This window comes from Zootoca vivipara, chromosome 12 (assembly GCF_965207765.1).
Source record: "Zootoca vivipara chromosome 12, rZooViv2.hap1.1, whole genome shotgun sequence".
NCBI lineage: Eukaryota > Metazoa > Chordata > Lepidosauria > Squamata > Lacertidae > Zootoca > Zootoca vivipara.
In genome coordinates this window covers 22,218,755-22,235,997 of record NC_142595.1, presented here as the reverse complement: position 1 = coordinate 22,235,997, position 17,243 = coordinate 22,218,755, and the positions used below count along the sequence as shown (strand labels likewise).

Genomic DNA, 17,243 nt, shown 5'->3' with positions numbered 1-17,243 from the left:
CACAGAGCCTAGGGCTTGCCGATCAGAAGGTTGGCGGTTCGAATCCCTACGACGGGGTGAGCTCCCGTTGCTCTGTCCCAGCTCCAGCCAACCTAGCAGTTCAAAAGCACGTCAAAGTGCAAGTAGATAAATAGGTACCGTTCCGGCGGGAAGGTAAACGGTGTTTCCATGCGCTGCTCTGGTTCGCCAGAAGCAGCTTAGTCATACTGGCCACATGACCTGGAAGCTGTACACCGGCTCCCTCGGCCAATAATGCGAGATGAGCCCTGCAACCCCAGAGTCGGTCACAACTGGACCTGATGGTCAGGGGTCCCTTTACCTTTACCTATACATTTACAGTGGTGCCTCACTAGACGAATTTAATTCGTTCCACAGGTCTATTCTTATAACGAAAAATTTGTCTAGCGAATCCCATAGGAATGCATTGAATTTTTTTAAAAAAAATTTTTTGCCCATAGGAACGCATTAATTGAATTTCAATGCATTCCTATGGGAAACCGCGATTCGCTAGACAATTTTTTCATAAAACGAATTTGTCTAGCAAGCCAACCTCCGCTAGAAAAATCCTTTCTTTAAGCGAAAATTTTGTCTTACGGGGCGTTTGTTAAGCGAGGCACCACTGTACTTGTAATTTATATGAGTCACAGTACTGCACTTTTTGGGCCCAGAAATTTATTTAAAATAGTGATTTCCTTAAAATGAAAGCTTCGGGGTGCAATCTTATCTACATTTACCTAGGAATAAGTCTGACTGAATTCAGTGGGATTTGCTTCTTAAAAGACATACACAGGATTCCATTGTCAGTTCCTTTTCTACAAGCAGGTACAGGAATAGCAGTTTCATGTGAACAAAGAAATACCAGATCAACTCCTCAAACCAAGAAATTTTGCATAAAAGAACAGAGAAAAATATTACTTTTTAAAAAAATCAATCTGTGAAAAATTAAAACAAGCAAACTTTAGATTAGAATTTTATAAGAGGAGATTAACAAATCTGGTTTACAGTATTTCCAGCTGTCATATATGAAGCCCAATGCTATTAGGTATGCATGTTAGCTCAGAAAAGTCTCACCAAGTTCAATAGAGCTTCCAATAAAGCGTGTACAGTTTTGCAGCCTTAAATCAATTTAGCAATAGTAATATAAATAAATAATTTAAGGCTTATTTGCAATTTGTATGTTGATTTCCAGTTTTATAAATTGTGCCTTGTTTACAAAAAAAAGTCTCAGTTTTCACTTTAGCTTTTACTTTGCTTGCCTTTAAAAAAAAACTTAAGATGTCCCCCACCCCCAAAAAGAGGACATAGCATTCTGTGTTTCGAGTCATCTGAACAGATCCAGTTCAGAAGATTCACTTTACTGCATACTGGTTGCCATAAGAAGAAATGTAACACCTGGAGGGTTGACCTTTCACAGACTAAAAAAATGGTGGTGGATAGTTCTGAAGAACACAATAACTGTTGTGTGCAAATATAGATCTTTCAGGCTGATGTGACATCACAGTGGGGATATGGGGTTTGTTTTTTTTAAAGCTTCTTTTGCAAAACTGTGCATAAATCTGCATTGCTTCTCGCTTGCCCCACGCCTCTCTTCCCGTCCCACATACTACCTCTGGGGCAATTTTACAATTCTGTACAAAATACCCAAAGATAGCATTTAATAACGAGCATTTAATAAAAATAAAAATAAAAGAAGCCAATGAGAAACCCTGAGTTTGCATTGTCTTCCTTGTTGGCACACAAAAGCAGTCCTGAACACTGACCCTGGGATGTCAATGGCCCTGTCTTGACTCTTAACTCAAATCCACTCAGTCATTCTCTTATGCCAACTGAATCCCCCACACCTTCTCCCTTCTGACTCTTAATACCCACCCCCCTTTTCCTCAGATCCCCCTCTTCCCCAGCCCCCAGCAGCCCTGCCACACGCACACTGACACACAACTTTTAAATGCCTTGCCCACTTTTGCTAATGTCTGCAAAAGTTTGAAACCCCACTGTCACTGGCGAGGGGATTAAAGTCGGACTGGAGGAGAGGGGGGGGGTGCGCTGAATTTATGATAGATCCCCTCGAAATAAAAGGCCACCCCTACCTTCCCGACTCTCCAGACTCCTTTCCAGCAGAAAGCTCTCTGGGAATGCCTGGGTTTGTCAATCGCCTTGGGGTTGCCAAGTTCATTTCATTGCCCAAAGTTCACCAACAGGAAGAAAGTCTCTCTTTCCAAGCCAGCGTTGGGAGTATCGAGCAGCTGGAGGTGGGGGGCGGGGTGGCATTTCGGCAGGCACAGGAAAAGCCCGATAGTTAATGAGGAGGAGCGGGGAAGAGTGGAAAAGGGGGGGTGTTGAAAAAAGAAAAGAAAGGGAGGAGGAGAAGGAGGAGGAAAGGAATGGGGAGGGGGGAAACTCTCGCCTTGCAAGCAACGGAAGGCGGTGCCCACGTTGCACATACTAACTTGTAGATCTCCAACGTCAGGGCGAGTGAAATAGGATCCCTTCAGATGCCAGAAAGGGCCTTGCCCACAATATCCTCCCTAGATTTCACCCCTCACCGCCCACCCCCGGCCTGGGCACTGCAGCGAGAGCGAAACGGGCGGGGAGGCGGGAGGTGGGGGGGGGAGCGATAAAGTCTTGTCTGCCCCGCCTGGCAGGATACCTTCCTTATTCTGAGCAATGAAGCACACGGGTCAAGGGTAAAGCTCTGCCTTCTCTTCTTACCGAGCCTCAGCCTCGGAATGTGAAAGAATAATAAGAGACGAGAGCACCTCTGAGCATGTGCATGGTTTCAGCCGGGATACGGCGTTAGAACGTTGCCCTGGGACGCCAGTAGGAATGAGATGAATGACAGTGTGTCTGGGCATGTGCAATATATATCCCTCCCCTCCATCACTCACACACATGCTGTCGGTTTGCAAACCAAGGACAGAAAACTTGCACCGCACACTGAAGGAAACTTTCCCCCCTTTAGACATACAAAATAGGCTAGACCAGATACTGCTCCTGAGCAGGTGGAAAGTTTGTTTCCCTTATCAAAATTAAAACGTGCACCCGCCTCCCATGCTTCTGGAAACAGAATGGAAGGTTTCTGGGCCAGACAAAGAGGCAAGCTCAGCCCTGAAACATGTGGAGTAATTCTGAAGAAGAGTGTCTCTGAGCATGTTAAAAAAGAAGGTAGCATTAAAGGAACATAACTTGGCTTCCAATTTGGAGGGCACTTCCTTTGCAAATCAAGCAACTGGCATGCACTTCAGTTCAAAGTACTGTACCAAATGTTGCTGATATTTACTGTGTTTTTATCCTTACTGATATCTTGGTAGCTTGGGTTTTGCTGTATTTAAGGCTTTAAAGTTCAGTATTTTATTCTGGTTGCATCCAGCCTTGGGATCGTTTTCAATAAAGGGCACTTTAGAAATACTGTATTCTGAATAAATACATTTTGCCTCCGGCTAAAATCTTTTACAGGGTTTATCCGCAAGCACATCTTAATAACACTCCTGGCATTACAATGCTTCGGGTGAAAAAGGGGGGGGGAGTTATAGAATGCAAGGGTGTGATCTTTGCTTAGTTTTTGCTTAGGTAAGGAATGTGTGTTTGGCAGTAATATTTCAGATTGCTCATATGATCATTAAATGCTCCTCCATGCAAAGAAAACCACAAAAGCTCCCTGCACACACTCTCGTTTGGACAGAACAGAAGTAGGGAAAAGGTCAGGCTCGATCTCTTTTCCCTGGCATTATAATTTTCTATGTGAAGTGGGGGGGGGAGAGAGAAGGGGGGAGGGAGAGAGAGAGCGCTCTGTGAAACTAGGGTGGGGTATAAAAATATCTTCCTGTGGTGTGTGCTCAGCATACAACGAGGAAAACTGCATTATTGAAACTTTAAACTTTTTATGGTAACTATTTTAGTTACTGAAGTGAAGAGAGACACAGAACTTTTAACAAACTTTTTTAAAAAATGGGCCTATTTCTGTTGGTTCTTTCAGGTTACAGACAAAACACTTTGTTCTTACAGCTTTTCCTGATTAAAGCACTCACTTGAAAGCTCCCATATTTTCAGACTGATAGAAGCTGGTCCAGCCAATTATAATATTGCCAGGTACTGCCAAATGGCACAAAGGCACTGAAGAGGCAAATTTCAAATACAGTGGTACCTCGGGTTAAGAACTTAATATTATTAACGTGAAATGGTTCTTAACCTGAGGTGTGCTTTCACTAATGTGGCCTCTTGCTGCAGCTGCGCCGCTGACAACAGATTTCCATTCTTATCCTGGGGCAAAGTTCTTAACCTGGAGCAACCACTTCCTGGTTAGCGAAGTTTGTAACCCAAAGCATCTGTAACCAGGGCCGGCCCTAAAGCAAGGCACACTGGGAAACGGGGGGGGGGGGGAGAACACCGGAGGGATCTTCGCACCACAGCGCCACAGCGCCAGATATGCTTAAGACGGCCCTGTCTGTAACCTTAGTTTCCCCCAATTTTGGCATTTTCCGTTCATTTGCATGTTTGTACTGTAACAGCTCCCACAAATGTTGAGATACAGGATAAAATCGGGCATATACATTCAGGGCAGAATTCTATGTTTCAAAATGGGCTTGTTCTTTCCACATGTAAAACACATTCATTGGAAACAGCAAAAACAAGTACTTGCAGGAAAAGCCTATGTGATGAAGATACCAACAAATTTGAAACTACATGATTTTGAAACAAGGCTGTGGAGCCCTGCTAATTAGCTGAATTATCCTAACTTGGGAGGAACAGAACAGAGAGCCCACCGCCTCTGTCCCGCAAGCTGGCGTCATCCAGAATTCTTCCCCCAGTGACCAGTCCTAATCTTCTCTTCACTGGCAAACAGAAATAAATCTACACGCCATGTATGTCAGTTAATTATATTGGATGCAAAGCAACAGGCTTCACCTCCATGCTTCCTAGAAAAGTTTGGCTGTTGGAAAAAGAGTACAGGACTAGACAGACCATGATCTGATCCCAGGAACATGATTTCTATGTTCTTGTGAGCATGAGGAACCTACAGCCCTCCAGAGTGTTGCTGGACTCCCAACTTCCATCAGCCCCTCTCAGCATGGCCGATGAGTCAGGGATGATGAGGGATGTAGACCAACATCCTTTACAGGGCCACCAGTTAACCCTTTCCAGCCATATAAACCCCCCTCTCTACAGCAAGGACGGGGAACCTTTGAGTCTATGTCCTGATGCAGTGGCGAACGGTGCTGCTTGGCTGCCTGGGGAGGCACCCCCTGGGGGCAGGACGTTGCTCCGCAGCGCGCATGCGTCATGACGTCATGATACACGCGCGCCAGGACGAGCGGCCGGCACGCTCTGAAGCAGAGCGCACTATGGAGCGGGTTGCCGGGCACCGGCGGCGGCAAACCGCTCCATAGCGCGCTCTGCTTCTTTCTGCTCGGGCAGAGGAGGCAAGGGGTGGGCCAGGGGCCGGGAGCGCTGCTCCTGCGCACTGCCCCCGCCAGAGTGGAGCTAGGGGCGGCCCGCCCCCTATGCCCCTCCCTTGCTACGCACCTGCCCTGATGTTCCTGGACTGTAACTCCCATCATTCCCTGGCATTGACCATGCTGGCTGGGGCTGATGGGAGTAGAGTTCAACAACACCCGGAGGGCCAAAACTCCCCCCACAACAACCTTTCCCCATCACTTATAAGTTGTAGCCCACTGGCTGGAATTGATGGAAATTATAGTCCAAAACATCTGGAGCACCCTGGGATGGCAAAGGCTTATCTTTAAACATGAGTCTGCATAAGCAACCAGCAGGCTAATTTGCGTAAGGTTCTCAAACTCTGCAATTCTATGATTCTAAACAAAAGCAGGGGTGGAGATGGTGGAATTTTCAAGTTGTGTGACAGCTGAAGTGACAAGGAGAAGCGCTATGCCCTACATGTAGATTGGTGATTTGGGGGTGGGGGGCACCTTTTGTTATGCAAAGCAACCAGCAGGACTGAGTTTGAGGGAGAAAAAACAGCACAAACTCTTTCTCCTCCTATTTTCCCATTGAAAATCCCCTCCAACCCTGTTGCTTTTAGATGGGTATGGTGGTAGATAGCCCCACAACCAGCCCGCCCAATGTGCTCCAGTGTGTCCACAGTTGGATTTACTTTCCTTTTCCAGATTTTCCCTGGACTGGGGAAAAAACTGTTGAAAAACTGCAGGCTGCCCGCTGGATACGAAGAATGCCATGTGAACAACGCCTTGAAAAAAATCCAGCTTGGAATCTATATCAAACTCCTGTGTGGATGAAGCCTAAGATAATGGAAGTCAGATAGACTTGGAAGAGGTAGGCAGGCAAAGTTATTATCAATACAGTAGTACCTCTACTTACGAATTTAATGCGTTCCAAACACACATTCGTAAGTAGAAAAAAATTGTAAGTCGAATCCCATAGGAATGCATTGGGAGAAAAAATTCGTAAGTCGAAGCAACCCTATCTAAAAATCCGTAAGTAGAAAAAATCCTATCTAAACAGCATCCAAGATGGCGGACGGAGCTCCATTCGTAAGTAGAAACATTCGTAAGTCGAGTCATTCGTAAGTAGAGGTACCACTGTATTTGTTCAATTAGCAGCGAGATTAGACCTGCTTAAAGGCAAGGTGGTGATGACCTGTTCAGGGTTAACCTAGATCTCTCCTCTTCCCTCCTCCAACAGTCTGCAGCTGCTTCAGCTGAACTGGGGAAGCTGTTTCTAGGTTATATGCACACTAGCTTTGGCTCCTGGGAGAGTACACATAATTTGTGGCTATAATTTATCCTCTAGGAAAAAGGATTTTCCAGGCTTTTGTGGGGGACGTAGGGAAGGATATGTGGTTGGCTACTTCCCCAATTTCTTTAATTTTATTCTGTAGGCCTGCCGTTTGCCTAGCTTCATTATAGATCCCAGGACAGGCACCTTTACTGCACCTTGCCAACAGTTTCCTCGATCGTCTGTTTATTGGAGCATGATTGCCACTACTATATAGATTAACAGAAAGAAATGATCTTGCTTCTCCCTCCCCCTTCTCCTTTTCCGAGTCTGTACAAATATAGAACCTTTCTCTTCCATAGCCTGCCTGGTGTCAGCTGCTCTCCAGATCACCTGCCAATCATCCTGGTTTCCTCTCCCCCCTGCCTTTTTGGTTCATACTCTGTTCCATTACCACCATTTACCTTGTGCTCATCTCCCTCCTGCCTCTTTCTCTTTTCCTGTTTCCACCATTTTCCTTGGCAGCAGCTGCCTTTGGGAGTGCACCCAAGCCAACCTCCCTTTAAGCTGCATTAAAGGCCTAGTACATATACTAGGAAATCGGACGGAATGACTGTCTGATTGATTGACTGACAGCCAGTACAGTTGCAACTGATCAAGGCAGCAGGGCTAAAAACAAACCAGCGCCTCTCAGTTTTGCATAACTAATAACCATGTGGAACTCTGAGCTTTTGGTCACATAAAACATGACTTGACAGGGGTGAGCTTTCTCTCCCCCCCCCCCCAAAAAAATCCAGTTGCAAATGACACTGAAACAGATTCTGCTACCGTACCAGGCAAGTGTTAATTTCTCCAAAGTGAGATGCTAGGGTTCAAGTTGGGCTAATAAACCATATTGTCTTACTTAGAAATCCTTTGCTTCAATCCCAGGTTAGAGAGTTGGGGTGCAATGGGGGTGGGGAGAAGAGATGCTTTTATTAAGGCACTCTGCATACGCTCTTTTCTAATATTACAAGTTCTTGTGTTTTTCTTCTGGCACTGAAAAAAGGTTTCAGGTTTGTTCTAGCCACATCTTATTTGCTAAAGAGGGTAAGATATGTGTAGGGCACTATACAATAGTATAGGTGAATTGTACAGTATGTTTCTTTCTACACAGTGTTGCTGCATAGCAGCAGTAGCAACAACTGATTGAGAAATGGACAACAGCTGGGAAATGTTTTCTCCGCAGCAGTGGATACAAGAGCAGAAGCCTTAAGTATTCTCTTTACAAGCCTGAAAAACTTTATGTAGAGATGAAAATTAAATCCTGGTTACAGACTTCTCGGATAAGGTTAGGGGAATTATTTACGGTGCAAGCCAAATAATATTTATTCAGAAATAAGTCCAAATAATGTTTACTGAGAAATAGGTCCCACTGGACTTCTATGGAGATTACTCCCCACCCAGTTAAGCGTGTTCAGGATTTCACTGTCTGTCTTCTAATAGTTAAATCCTTTACAGATTTAGAAGAGGAAGAGAAATGTGACATAGGGTTTTTCATACCAGCAATTTTCTCTGGTACTGGGAGTTCATTTGTTCATCTCAAACTGTGGCATTCCCATGGTGCCCCATGTGCTGGAAAGACTTCCACTACAATTGCTGCAAAATAATTTTAGGGGCGATATTACAGTTGCACGACTGCCTCACCTGGGATAATAAAGGAATGCTTGCTGGTGCTATTGATGACTGTATGTAATCCCTCCTCTCCCCTCCACCATTATTTTGTTCCAAAAGAGTGAATCTAACAACACTCCCCACTATCCACCACAGTAGGCAAACTGACCCACGACACTGGCATCCATTTCATCAGGGTTCTCCAGTCTTGCTCTAAGGCAGCAGTGGGGGGAAGCCTTATCATTTTCACCATGTGTACATCAGCACTGGCATGCAGTGATTAAAAAGTGCTGGTGAAATCGACTGTGCTTCTCCCTATCTCTGCACAGTGATTAAAGAAGCCTGGGTAAAACCAATAAAATAACAGTTTCCCTGGGGGTTCTCAAGGCTAAGAGAAGGGAGGGCATCTTGTTAATTTCATCTATGTCCAGCAAAACAAGGAAGAGTCTTGTGGCACCTGAAAAGATTCTGGGCTGTTTTGGCTGCAAAAGAGCAACACAGTTATTATCCTGCTGTAAATCTATGTCTGGATACAAGTTTGTGATGCTGGCACACCAAGGGAAAAGCTCCATGTTAAAAACAGCTTGCTGAGTCATCTTTTTATGTTGTCCTGCCCTCAAGATATTTCTCTCTCACACTCTCTGGGGTGTTTTTAGTAGTGTTACATCAAACCCCTACAACAGGCATAGGCAAACTCCGTCCCTCCAGATGTTTGGGACTACAATTCCCATCATCCCTAGCTAACAGGACCAGTGGTCAGGGATGATGGGAATTGTAGCCCCAGACATCTGGAGGGCCAGAGTTCGCCTATGCCTGCCCTATAACCTTAGACCTGCAATCTTCAACTGGTTGGGTTGGGGCCCACTAACTGGGTTCCGGCTTAACCTAAGGTGGTTTACAACAGAAGCACAACCACAACCACCACACAAATATATGCTAAAGAAATCATTAAGAAATGGGGCCTCAATTGCATCTGTGGGCTAGTGGTGGGTCCTTCGTCTGAAAAGACCAAAGACAACTGCCTTAGACAGTGGAGAATATAGTTCTACTTTATTCCTTGTAGGTGTTGGGCTGTTTTTGCCTGCAGAATTCAGCCAGCCCCTCAGCCTTATCTTTAATAAAGGGGTCTCTGACCTTTTGGGGCCCATGGGCACATTTGTGAGAGGCTTCTTACCAGCCTAGAGACTAGCGTGAGAGAGGACCCTGTGGGCACCAAAGAAGGCCTCCTCTTTTGCATGATTGTATTTTATTTGATCTACAGGGTTCCCTTCTTTCCTCATCTCAAACCTCTTAAAGCACTGCAGAATCCCAACCCTCCTCTTTTTCTTCCATTCCCAGCTCAGGCTTCGAGGTGTTGCAGATTCACACAGGGGGGTTGGATAGCTGTGTGGCCCTTGCTTCTTAACTGTCACCATTATGCAATCATATTCTGGAGTTCCAGGGAGGCTGCTTCACTGTTTGAGTGCAAGTGTTAATACAGTATAGGCAAATACAGCTGTGTGTTTTGAAACAGGGGGAGCAAAACAGAGATAGGCCTTCAAAAGGACTGCTTTCTTCTTTGCAAAGGAACTGGATAGTGTACAATTGCCATTGAACATTGCTTGTGTTAGGATAGCATTCATTTTCTTCTTCTTTTTTTTCTTTTGGCAAGTGTGTTGTTGTTGTCATCTGGAAGTAACTTCAGCAAGAACTTTAAATTGTCCAGATGCTGAATTCTGGGTCCAGTAATAATTTTGGAATGCAAGAACAAAGAATTGTGGAATACACAGGCACTGGATATGCCTTTGTGTTTGGTTTGATCTGATCTGCTTGTAATTAGAAAGGCTGAAGGTTAAAAGACATATTATAGACATATTAATCTCTTTTTGCTGTTCACTCCCACCCCAGGTTGTACAGCGATTATTAACATTTTATTTTCTTCTTTTCTTACCTTCTTTGGTTTCTCGTGGTGGGAAACATGCTTCTCTTGAGTAGGTGACACCGACCGGCTCCTTCTTCCAGCAATGAAGGAGCCACCTCCAGAATGGCGCGATGTCTTCTGGAGACAAATGGGAAGTTGGGGCAGGTGATGGATGAGGATGGAGGGGTGGAAAAGGAGCAGAAAAGAAAAGAAAATAAGAGCAAGTAGTAGGAAGAACGGTCCCCCTTACTGGATCTTGGCTTGATGGTTTAGAATAACCTCTTCCCTCTCAGATGTCTCCACTGACATTATTTTTGCACAGCAGGTTGCAAGACCCAAGTTCCTCAAAGGCATCAGAGCTCATTTTCAGCCAGTGGGGCTATGAATTAATTTTAGGGCACTTCCAGACAGACTGTTTGTTGAACATTGGTCCTGATTTGTTTGTAGGGAGATTAGACATCACTGGCTATTTAAGGAACCTTCCTTCTGATTTGTTTGTAGGGAGGCTGGACGATGCTGCCTCAAAGCAAGTGTTACCCCACACTTTCCACTGCATTTTCCCTGTCACTTTCCTTGTTGCAAAAAGTCTGATCCTGTGAGGAAGCAGGTTTATTGCAAAAGAGCTCCAAATCAGCTAATTAGAGGTACCAGTCAGCTACTCGGAAAATCAGGGAAGTGGTCCTCCGGGTGAGGGTGCTTAACCCTTTCCCTTCCATGCTCTTCCCCCCCCCCCCAAGGGAAACAGCACACACAGAGGGCCCCTACTAGTGATGTTTTATTGTGGGTGTATTCTGCAAAACATTTTGGACATAATGATAGTGCATTAGGTAAAGGTAAAGGGACCCCTGACAGTTAAGTCCAGTCACAAACGACTCTGGGGTTGTGGTGCTCATATCGCTTTCAGGCCGAGGGAGCCGGCGTTTGTCTGCTTCCGCAGACAGTTTTTCCATGTCATGTGGCCAGCGTGACTAAGCTGCTTCTGGCGAAGCCAGAGGAGCGCATGGAAACACCGTTTACCTTCCCACCACAGCAGTACCTATTTATCTACTTGCACTGTGTGCTTTCGAACTACTAGGTTGGCAGGAGCTGGAACAGAACAACGGGAGCTCACCCCGTCACAGGGATTCAAACTGCCAATTTTTCAATCAGCAAGCCCAAGCGGCACAGTGGTTTAACCCACAGCGCCACCTGTGTCCCTCGTTAGGTTGATAATGCATTAGTAGTGGATTAATTATGCTTTATTAGTTGTTTTGCTATGCTTCCCCAAAGCTACCACATTTACCGCTATATGGAGGAGACAAAAAACCCCAAAACGTTTGTGGTCATGGTTATAGGATTCCAGCAGGAAGTTACAGGGAATGTGTCGATTGGAAATGAAGCAATATGGCTGCCCCAAAACTCCTGCAGGCACAAGCAGTATTGAAAGGGGAATCTCATATAACCACCATGAGAGCATCATGAGCACAAATCATCAGGAATGTGTAATAAAAAGGACGCCTGAAGGGGCCCTGAAACGGCTGTTAGCTCCTAATGCTGTTCTTCTTTTTTCCATCTGATGAGGTGAATGGGAGCAGAATTTATATTGGGGGGGGGGGAGGAAGGGGATGGAAGAGTTAAGAACACTCTCTCCAAGAGTGCCATCTCCCTATCCTGATCTTCAAAGCAATTGCCTGGGGCTGCTAATTACTACCAAATTAAAATGAGATGTTCTAATTACATCACGTCTAGTTTGGCCCTCAGTTCTCTGGTCTAAACTTATGGATCAGAGGCAGATCTACTAAGAGGGAAAATAAGGCGGCAGATTTTGAATAGCAGAGTGAGACAGATATGACCCCTGATATGTGGTCCACTGGCAATTCTCCTGAATAAGCTTAATTGAAACTGATGGGAGCTACACCCCCCCTCCCCAGCTTCTGTATATATTTCAACCAAATGAGTGCTAGAGAACTTCCTGGCAGATTTAGTGGGTGGTGTGGGTGCCATTTGGATTTTCTGTCTAAGCTTCCAAACAGTGTTAAGGCCAGCATCCATAGACAGTAGTCCAAGGTGCCTTCTGCCAGGACTCAACAATTTGTGCAAGTTAACCTGCTGACAAGGAAAGCCTTTTCCTTAGCCCCAGGGAAATGGCGTCTCTCTGCACAAACTTGGGACTGCACTTCCTTTTGCTATCACTTCTCAGATTCCGTCTCCCTGGCTTGGAAACTTAATCTATTGCTGGGGCTGAGCCCAGGCTCCAGGTGTGCCCTGGGAGCGGCTTCTGCGTACCTACCTCACTGGGCTGTCAAAAAGACAAAGAAGATAAGCGATTGCAAGAGCAAATTTGCTCACTGCTATATAAACACAGTTATTGATACTAATAATGAAAAAATGAAAATGAAATCATGTTGCTGTCTCCTGCCAGCCACAAGAAAAGCTCTCAAGGTTGGGAGACAGCCAAATCTTTGCTTCAGGTAATCAGCAAAGCAGTGTACATCACCATGATTAACAAAAAGCAGGGTGTGGAGTTCTCTAGTTTGGCTTTGGAGAGGGGGCTGGTGTTATTAATCATTGAAGGTGGCATTGCTGATAAATGCTCATGACTTTCTGATAGCTCTAGTTCCTGTCAGCTTGCCTTGGGACCTTCCTTCCCCAGCTTCCATTTGGGGCACCCAATGAACCAGGGTGATCTCAGCATTTGACATTCCTGGGTGCTGCTGTGGGTGCCGCCTCACTATCAAATACACATTTGCATAAATAGGCTGTAGCCTCTTTCTTTAAAACACGCACACAGACAGCACTTCCTGTAAAATGTCAACATTTGTTACATCTCTTTAGGATGAAAAGCAACTCACTGATTCAAGCATTCAACACATAAATCTGCCCATTCACTGAAATTATTCTGGTTGCTTCAGCCCATGCAAATCTATTTGGACACTATCAGGCGGAGGGTCTTTTCTGTGGTGGGACCCAGCCTTTGGAATCAACTCCTCCTACCGTAGACATCAGACAAGCACTGACCCTGACTGGTTTTAGGAGCTTCTGGAAGACTCATTATTTTCTTAGGCATTTGCTGCCGTTACTTCCTAGCTTTCAGTATTTGTAGAGTTGCACGCCATCTCAATCTCTGAGCGATGCAAGAATCCGGGGGCTCCAGGTGGCTTACCCAGGGTCCATGTTTCCTTTTGGAAATGAGGCACAGCCGAAACTGTGGTGTCTTTATGATATATGGTTTATTTACACATCTATACAACCTGAGCCTACGACAGAGGGGCTCACAACATTAACACTTGCTTCACCCATAGCCTTGGATTCAAACAGACATCGACCATAGCTGCAATCTTTTTCCTCCCAGTCACATTCTAGCCAATTCTGAAACTCTAAACCCTGTCCTTTGTTCAAAGGAGGGGCCCTATCCACTTGCCTTCTGGCACAGAGCCTTTGCCTTCTTAATGACTTTCTTAATGGGTCATCCCTTTTTTTGTTTTGTTTCCTAAGGACTCATCACCCCAGGCAATTTCCTGGTCTGGAAACTGGCCTGGCTTATACGGTAAAATTTGCCTTGATTAAATTCTGACACTCACCGAGTCCAGGAACTTAGACTTGTCTAGCACCCACAAACTGACAGTATTATCTTATCTTATGTGGACATAGTATATTTTCTGGTTTCATTGTGCAGATTTTACCACTATTGTTGCAAACTCTCCTGGGATTTCTAATGTTTTAATGTTTTAATGAATAAACATAAAGTAAAGCTTATTATTGGGGGGGGGCATTGCAAAGCTGGGGTAGTACCACAGGCAATGAGCCCACCATGACTACCTCTAGAATGCTAAAAAAAAAGTTTCTTAATTGAAGGGAACTTAATTAACCTGGTATGGGGAGAACCTACTTAGCAGTTCATTCACAGTCAATTCTTCCAGCTCCCTCTAGAAACACAGGCTGTCTTAATCTGTGCTAGGCTTTGCCTTAGGGATTAACTAGGGCCAAACTAGACATGATTAGGGCAGCCATGATTTTTTACTTGCAGACCTGCCCCATTCCATTAGAAAGCCAGAGCTGGACTACCCCACAATGAGAGGAACCATGTGCTTTAAATGTATGGTTGATGCACACTTAAGAGACAAACACTAATGATGCAGAGTGGTGGTGATTCAGGTAGATGAATATGGCTTGAAAGGGGAATGTAAATGCATCCCGATTTACCAGAGGTGAATCAGGTTTTGCAGTCTCCATGCAACTTACGCTGCCCAAAACCTGTTGGACAAAATACATGTATGTGTACTATCACCGGAAGCAAAGCCTTTCTATTACAGTATTTTAAAAAACCTATTGTTTACCATCGCTACATAGGGTTGAAGCGATTAAGGGCTTTATGGGTCAGTCAAAACCATTTACTGTCAACTAATAGTCCAGCACCTGCAACCTTTCCTTTAAACCCAGGTGCCATTGGCCATGCCTTCTGCTGTAGCTGCAACCCCATCTCTCTCCTTTGTTGGAACAGGGGTGTCTCTCTTCTTCATTGTATCATTTGCAATTTTGTGAGTGAGCACCTGGGTGCACCTGAAAACCAAAGACAGAGTCAGACCACTGGGCCCAGCTAGTCCAGTGCTGCTTACTTGGGGGGTGACTTTCCACACTGAAGTCAGTGTACGTTTAGAATGGTATATACAGCATTCTTCCCCGGTTCCACTGACCGACAAATCTTCCATCCTCTAATGCCAGAGATTGAACCAGGGATATTTTATAAACAAAGTGAGTTCTTTACCATGCTTTTGGATTTGGAATAAAACTATCTATTTTGTTGTTGTTGCTCAATCCTAGCACCTGCTCTGTGCTTTTGGGTTTTGATGATGACAAGGGACTCACCATTTTATTGAAGTGGTACTTGCAGTAGCCACAGTATTTCACATTGTCGACTTCCAAGACTTCTTCTTCACACAGGAGCCCAGCCATCTGAGCACTGAAACGTAGAAACAAGTTGGTTGTGTGAGCTGAGCCCAGGGCAGCACAGACAGCCAGGTTCCCCCCTCTTTCCACACCAAGCGCAGAAGCTTATTGTTCTCCTGCTCTACTGTTAGCTTCTCAGAATGGGCAAATAAAACCATATAATTAGGATAAATAATCTACTCTGGGGGTGAGGAACCTCAGACTCAAGGGCCAATCTGGTCCTTGGGACTCTCCTCAGGCCTCAGGCCTCTGCAGCCACATCCCCTACTTCAAGGAGGGCATGAAGTAGGGGTGGTGAGAAGTGTGGCCTGAGGAGAAGTGAGTTCCAAGGGCAGACAGAGAGAGCTGAGGGCCACATTTGGCCCCCAGGCCTGAGGTTCCCTACTCCTGGTCTGTATGAAGTTCATGTGTGGATGATGATCCTGACAAACCTTTGGATAAATGGCACATCCAAAACTCAGTTCTTTGAAGTGTTATGATTGCTGGGGTGAGGGAACAGATATTTATTTATGTGCATTATCTATTTCTTTAGGGGGGGAACATAAAAATACCAATGATATGTCCATGTGGCTTTCATAAAATAGTAAGTGAAAAATGTTCTCATACAGCTGTTTAAAACGGATTGAAGAGGGAAGATAAGGCAGGCAGGAAGGCAACCGAGAAGGTTCAAAGTTCCCGGCGGAAGCAACCAAAGAATCTGTGAAGTCCCTCATCGTAACTCACTGGCGCAGGCTTATCTCATGACTATGAATCCAAAACTGATGTGACAAAATTGGTGGGTTTGGAAACAGGGACCAGGGAGGAAGGAAGTGACCATGAAACAGACACAATCATGGACTCACCAGGTGACATGGAAGGCTTGCCGACAGCCGTGACGGTTGCAAGTCATGCAAGCTCCAGAGGCTGCTTTGCTCTCCCTGCCCTGCTCTTCACAGATGTAGCAAGTCTGCAACAATAGGAGGCACAACATAGACGGCATGCATTACCCACTGTGGTGAGCATACTTTGAGAGCCAAAAAATAAATAAATGTATCTGATGGTTTTTGGGGTGACATCAACTTGTCAGCAGATAAATTTAAAAATCACAGGAGAGCATAGGAGATGGGGAAATCATAATAGGACAGTCCTCTGTGGAAGAGGCAGAAACAGGGGGTGCTGAGGGAAAGCATTGTACGTGCATGTCTCTTTTACCTTGCTGAACCGGTCGTGGGGTACATACTGGAGGACGATTGGCTCCATGGTGAGAACATTAGCAAATTGCACCTCGGGAATGTACAGAGCGCAGACGACATGGGCCCAGCCTAAGTCAAGGACAAGACAAGACATAGGTCAGTGATGGCGAACCTATGACACGCGTGTCAGACGTGACACGCAGAGCCCTCACTGCTGGCATGCGCCCCACCGGCCCATTCGTGCTGTTGTTGTTGGGTTTTTTCCCCCCATTTGTTCTCCCGCTCCTCCTACAGCTTGTCTCCACTAGAGCTTGTCTCCGCTACAGCTTGTCTCTGCTGTTAAAACCTGGATCCTTTGTTGTTGTTGTTGCTGCTGCTGCTGCTGTTGCTGGTAGCCAGAGATTGGTTTTTTAACCCTTTCTGTGCTGTTTTTTTCTGGCGCTTTGGCAGACTATGATTGGGTGTAACAGCATTCATTTTTTAACCCGTTCTGTGCTGGGTTTTTTTGGCGCTTTGGCAGACTATGTCGGTGCTGCGTGTTAGTTCCAGCGAAGGTATTATTCGTCATTTATTTCTGTTCTCTTTTCCCCCAAAAAAGCGCAGCAGCTTTGGGGCATCCCCTCCCCAAAAAAGCAAAGCAACTTTTGCACCCCCCAAAAAAAACCTCCAAAACAAAAAAACCTCCAAAACTTTGGTCAGCAGCTTTCCCCAAAAAGCTCAACAACTCTGGGCACTTTGTGATAAATAAGGGGATTTTGGTTTGGTTTGGTTAAATAATTAGTTTTTGGTTTGTTAACTACAGTTATATATTACAATTATACATTTTTGTTATTTAAACTATAAAAATCGTGAAATTATGGTGTTTTTTTCTCGAAGTGACACACCACCTGAGTTATGCTCGG

At 45.2% G+C, this 17,243-nt stretch overlaps 1 protein-coding gene across 9 annotated transcripts in view; it reads right to left on the bottom strand.

Annotated features, from left to right (window-relative positions):
* MLLT6 (MLLT6, PHD finger containing) overlaps positions 1-17,243 on the bottom strand; it is a 102,568-nt gene that overhangs the window by 51,848 nt on the left and 33,477 nt on the right. For 5 of the 9 annotated variants that reach the window (XM_035134401.3, XM_035134404.3, XM_035134403.3 and 2 more), the window contains exons 4-7: positions 16,361-16,470; positions 16,012-16,115; positions 15,089-15,182; positions 10,274-10,381 (exon numbers count right to left, since the gene is read on the bottom strand). In XM_035134401.3, coding sequence (XP_034990292.3) covers positions 10,274-10,381; positions 15,089-15,182; positions 16,012-16,115; positions 16,361-16,470 — 416 coding nt within the window. The remainder of the gene's footprint in view (positions 1-10,273; positions 10,382-15,088; positions 15,183-16,011; positions 16,116-16,360; positions 16,471-17,243) is intronic. The other 4 variants (XM_035134402.3, XM_088655636.1, XM_088655637.1 and 1 more) reach the window with 1 other exon arrangement.